This window comes from Zonotrichia albicollis, chromosome 9, assembly GCF_047830755.1.
Source record: "Zonotrichia albicollis isolate bZonAlb1 chromosome 9, bZonAlb1.hap1, whole genome shotgun sequence".
Classification (NCBI taxonomy): Eukaryota; Metazoa; Chordata; class Aves; order Passeriformes; family Passerellidae; genus Zonotrichia; species Zonotrichia albicollis.
In genome coordinates, this window is record NC_133827.1 from 18,015,577 (window position 1) to 18,021,606 (window position 6,030).

The 6,030-nt window shown below is 45.8% G+C and overlaps 1 protein-coding gene across 1 annotated transcript; it reads left to right on the forward strand.

The window, feature by feature from the left end:
• The first annotated feature begins 651 nt into the window (after window positions 1-651).
• On the forward strand, window positions 652-4,381 carry GPR148 (G protein-coupled receptor 148). Its single transcript, XM_074546763.1, has one exon. It carries the CDS (start codon window positions 998-1,000, stop codon window positions 2,054-2,056), a length of 1,059 nt encoding a protein of 352 aa, XP_074402864.1. The 5' UTR covers window positions 652-997; the 3' UTR covers window positions 2,057-4,381.
• The last annotated feature ends 1,649 nt before the right edge of the window (window positions 4,382-6,030 follow it).

Genomic DNA, 6,030 nt, shown 5'->3' on the forward strand with positions numbered 1-6,030 from the left:
AAGTGAGCCTATTAAAAAAAAATCAGCCTTTTTTTGATCACACCGTGCCTGGAAGAACTTGAAATGTTCCTTCTCTGCAGTCCAAATCCTTCACAATTCTGTCACTGCAGCCCCAGCTCCGATACTGAGATCTGGCATTAAAAGCAGCACAGTGCAGCACAGTGTGTGGGCCAGCAAACCAGGAACCAAGTGGAACCAGTTGGTCTCCAAATGGACACTGGAAGTGCCAAATCTGCCCTGGGGTATGCTGGTATGGGACAGTGTGTGTCACTCATCCCAGACAATGCACAGATTGGCTGCAACAGATGAGAATTCAGTATTTGCATATCATGCATGAAAAAATGCAGGGCAAGGTTTATCATTTATTAATAACGTGAATTGATTCACTGAACCAAAAATGGTTTTCATCTGCAAATAAGATAATTTCATTCACTAGAGTGATTGCGCTACAGTTTTACAACAGGATTGAGAGCCTTTTTTATTGATCACTTCAAATCAATTGTGTTGTTGCATACAAATTGGTGCAAAACCAACCAATCACATTTATGACTCTTCTACATCAGTACACATGGAGTGTTGATTTGTATCATCGTGTATTTGTTTAATCAGGCTAATATTTCATCTGCCTCATCGGACTGATAATGTGATGAGAAAAACTCAAATTACTGAAACTGATCGACACATTCACTTCTGTTCAAAGAGCTAGCTGAGGGATTTGGTCTTCTTTAAGCCACCCAGAGATTCATTCTCTTTTCTAATTAGATTTTCCAGAAAGAAATTTAAATCTCCTTTTTAGGCAAAACCATCTTTTGGCACCACAGAATTCACTTGCAAGTTTGAACATTCTGTCCTTGAGGAGAGCTGGTAGAATTGGCCACAGAAATCACTTTGCTTCCATGGGCTTTCTGCATCCACTGCTTCATTTGCCTTTCTAAGGACTCGGCATAGAAGATCTTGCTTTCTCCAAGTCAGACAATCATCCCAAAATCCTAAGGAAATGGACTTTCCTGGCTGTGCCTCAGTGAGGAGAGCGAATAGATCTGCGATCCGCCTCAGGGAGATGGAGTTCAACCGTTCCTCAAATCTGGACGACACAACTTTGCTACTTTTGCTGGAGGAATGGTCTCTCACCCCATCAGGCACAAACACCAAGATGTTCTTAATCTCTCCAGTTGTCTGCCTCGTGGCAGGAGTCCTCATCATCCCAACCATCTTATTTGTGATCTTCTCTCAGTTTAAAATCCGCCAGGAAACGAGGTACATGCTGCTGGGAAACGGTCTGCTTTCTGATCTGATCTACCTGCTCTTCTACACGCTGTCAGCTGCTCTCAATGCAGCACACCTACACCTCCCAAAGGAAGCTTGTGTCCTCCTCTTGTTTTTGCTGGCAGTGGCTTACTGTGGGGGCCTGTTCACAGCTGTTGCAATAGTCCTGGACACGTACATCGCTGTTCTGTTTCCTCTGCGCTACGCTGCTATTCTGCCTCCCTCACGAACAAAGAGAGTCCTTGTATTACTGTGGATGTGTTCTGCTGCTTTCCCTGGGATCTTCTTCTTGGTGCTATGGACTACCCACAGCTTTGTGCCCTGTGCCCTGGAAATGTGCTCAGTTCCAGTAATATTAATATTAACTCTGAACAAGACTGATGCTGTGAAACTCTGTTTCTGGCTTTCTACCACAGTTATCATTCTCTGCCTGTCTGTAATATTTTGTTGCTATGCTATTCTGTATTTTAAGACCAAACACTCGGGTATATGGGAAAGCATCTGCTCTAGAGCCAGTGTAACATTTGTAATGCACAACACTGTCTTATTTTTCTATTTCTTTCCACTCTTGGCCCTTTTTGTAGAATCATTCTTGGGCATTAATGTTTTCATCAGACTGCAGACAGGAATCTTGGTCTCCCTGACAGTCTGCAATGTCCTCATGATTCTACCTAAAGTTCTGTTCCCTTTTCTGTATGGGCTTCGCTACAGAGAGATCTCAGCCTCTCTCAAATCCATTGTCAGGAGGAAGCAGCTTCACCCGCTGTCACCTGCGCCACCACCCTCCTGAGGCAGCACAGAGCACAGTCACAGCACAGGAGCTGTTCTCACCTTGTTATCGTGCAGGACTGATGGAAATCACCCAGCTGCTGAAGTGGAGAGGTGATCAATCCATAGTAAGAAAATATGGGTTCATCACTGCCTCCTTTGTGCCAAAAGGCCACAGATCTTTCATCACAACACAGCTGAGAATATAGTGAATGCTACCCTGGATGAAGTTCCAAGCTTTGTTCTGATGTGAAAGGCAGGACCTTCTGGAAGAGATAGAGATATTGAATTAAGGTCATTTACACCCACCTGTTGCAGATGCCTTTCTGGAGAAAAAAAATTAAAAATAGATAATGCAAAGCAAAGGAGTAACCACAGGTCTTGTGATAGCATCACCTAGAGGAGAGGATCCTTAAGCAAATGTGCTGTAAAAACAACAAACATTTCTTTTACACAGTATATTCTTGCAAGCTTGGCATTCAAAGTCCTGTTCTTGAGAACTTGCACTGAGAGATGCCTCTGGAAACTGCTGCACTCGGTGTAGCACCATTGCTGAGCTTGTGCAGTGTGCTGGTGTATTCCTGCCTTATGGATTCCACGTGGCAATCTGCAAAACACTGATGGCTTGATAAAATCTCCTCCTGATGGGAAGCCACCTTAGATCAGTGTCTGCTGGGCAGCCCAGCACACGGCACTGCCAGGCATCACAGAGGTGGAATGCTGCTGGGGCAGGGAGCACAGGGACAGCGGGTGCCATTCCCTCCCTGCTGGGTGCGGAGCTGCCGAGCCCATGGAGCCCAGCGGGGCTGCAGGAGCCTGGGGCAGCCCAAACCCTGAATCCCTGCTGGGGCAGCCCAAGCCCTGAATCCCGGCTGGGGCAGCCCAAACCCTGAATCCCTGCTGGGGCAGCCCAAACCCTGAGTCCCGGCTGGGGCAGCCCAAAGCCTGAGTCCCTGCTGGGGCAGCCCAAACCCTGAGTCCCGGCTGGGGCAGCCCAAAGCCTGAGTCCCTGCTGGGGCAGCCCAAGCCCTGAGTGCCTGCTGGGGCAGCCCAAACCCTGACTCCGGGCTGGGGCTGAGCTGAGGTGACCTGGCCAAGGCTGAGCCCAGTGGGTGCTGCCTGGGGCAGCCCAAATCCTGAGTCCAGGCTGGGGCAGCCCAAGCCCTGAATCCCAGCTGGGGCAGCCCAAGCGCTCAGTCCCTGCAGGGCCTGGGCTGAGGTGACCCGGCCAAGGCTGAGCCCAGCAGCTGGGGCAGCAGGGCAGGAGCAGAGATGTGCCAGGCTGGGCACAGGAGCCCCCACACTGTGGCTCAGACAGGACCCAGGGCGAGGGACTGAGCGTGAACATCACTTCTGATTCTCTGCCCAGGCAGCTCCCAGTTCTGCCTCACAAAAATCTCCTCCAGCAGCCTGATCTCAGCTTACAGCCACACCATGGCAGAGCTGCTGCTGGGTACCTGCCACCAAAGCCTTGGGAAGGGCAGGAGAGAGGCTGCAGAGCTGGTTGGTGTATTGGGGCAAGAAAAATGAGATCCATTTTAGGTTTTCCAGATCAGCCACCTACCTACAGAAGACAAGGAAAACATATATCTGACCTTTGAAGAAACCAAAATAACATTAGATATAAACATCAGTGTGGGAAATTTAAATTGCTGTTCTGTCCCTTGAACTTGAGAAAAGAGTTCCGTATTTCCAAAGATAATATTTTTAGAATTTGTTATGTTTTATTTATAAATACATTGGACTTTTAAAAAGGTCCTTGATTTCGCTCTGTGCAGTATTTTCCTTGTGCAGACTCTCTCCACCTTCTGTTTCCTTAAAGCAATACACAGAAAGTGCTGAATGTGGCTTTTGGCTATTTCACACTCATCTGAAGAATTCCACTACGTGTGAGCCAGGAGGAGATCAGTGTCTGGTTGCATGAAATGTTTTTGGCAGCAAAGTGAGTTCGAGCAGTTCCTGCTGATCTTCTCTCCTCATTCCCAAACTGCTTTTACTCTCCTCACATTGCAGTGTCCACTCTCTCCTGTTTGCTGATGCAACTTCTTCTGGGGTTGCAAGTTAAAAATATCTCTTCAAAGAGAAGTGGTGTTTTCATTTTAACTGAGGTTATCCCAGCGATCTATTTTATAGGATCTTCTGAAAGCAGCTGCATCAGCACAACTGGGGGTGTAACAAATTGCAGTTCAGAGCTGGGGGGGATGAGCAGGGACATCTTAGAGGCTTTGCTGCTAAGGGACACTTCTTGTGTGAGAAGTATCTCTAAGGTAAAATTGCGGCAAGTGAATGAAGTGTAATATTGCATATTGGTGTTAACCATGGTTCTGTGCTTCTCAGTCCTCTTCAATAAAAGGATCTAGAAGTTGCTTTTTATTGGCTGCTTTTATTTTTCTCCAAGATGAATGCACCATGGACATCTGTCACAGAAACTACGTTTGTGTACTTTTTATTCAACCTGTAACAGGGGTCTTCCATAATACATAGGAAGGATGGGGAAAATGTCTGCAGACTGGATCAGGTTCTTTCTGCTGATCCCCTTTGGCATGTGGGAAGATCAAGAATGAAAGAGGCATTTGTGAATCCTCAGGCTTTCATATTCTGGGCCAAATTTTTATGCCAGTGCCCAATGACAAGGATGATGATAATTCACAGGTTGTTTTGTCCATGTAAGGTCCATGCATGTCTAAATCTATTGGAAATTTTCATGATAAGTAGTAAAGATAACTGTGTAAATAGCATAAAGTAAGGTAATTCTACATGGAGCCATAGGTGACTTTGTGTAACAGCAAGTTAAGAGCACTTGGTCCTCCTGCTGCCCTCTGACAATTGTGAAGGTATAGTCTGGACAGGACTGTGTTGCCAATTCTGTAACTCTCTCTTACATACACATGTCCTGGATACAATGAGAATTTTGGTAACATAAAAAAGGATGCTGAAAGACAGAGCACACGAATCAGTGATTGTGGGAAGTTTGTGTATGTATAAAGCCTGCCCACAGTGACATCACAAGGACCAGGCAAAACACTGCTTTGTGGAGATGGTCTTCTAAGAAAGACCATTTCAAGCTGATATTAATTCTCTTTAAAGTGGTTTAATGTTAGATAGGTATGTTTTTCTTAAGTGACTGTTTGTAAACAACTTCTTCCCATGGAATATTAGTGTGCTGTTTGGTACAAAGGCAGCACGTTGTAGTGTGTGCATACACCATGTGCCTGGACAATTTGCCTTTGGGATTTACCCCACCTATGTGAATAGGATCAAAGGGCTCACCAGGGCAATGTCACAAGCACCAGGTTCCTATAATGCTTTTCATAAATGTTGTGAGTTTTGTCTCAAAGAATGTCAGGCTTCTGCATTTTTCAGAACCTCATGGGTGTAGTGATCAGCAGCCTTGTATGGATGTCTCCACATAAGCTCTGGAAATTCAAACGGAGACTGTTTACCAGAGCCCAGTAATCGACCTCTCCCAGGTCACATAAGTGAACTTCTCAGACGTCAAGAAATTTGGCTGCCCTGCATTTTAATTTGAAGTGAAATGGAGAGCAGTTGGCTTTAACATGTGATTTGGCAGCTGGGGGCAGTAATCCTTTAATGAATTGCAGCAGCATGAATCACTAAAGGTATTCTAATTTATAGCTAAATATATTCCTGGTCAGTTTTCCCCCTCTTTTCTTGTGCCAATATTGTCACAATGTTTACCTCTGCGCTCTTCCCTCTCCCAGCTGGATTTAGAGTGCAGTTTGCTGTCTGTAACCTGCAGACTGAAGGGAGTCAGACCTGCATTCCCGGGGCTGGGGCTGTGCCGTACATCACTGCAGACATAATTACATCAGAGATACGTCTGTGCCTCAAATGAGATCAGTTTCACTGTCAGGAGATACACAGGATCTCCATGCAGGTAAACAAGCACTCAGCTTTCAATCTGAGGTACAGTTCATTGCAAGCATTTGAGTAATTATTCACTAAAACTAATTAACCTCCTGCAGTTTTGGTAAT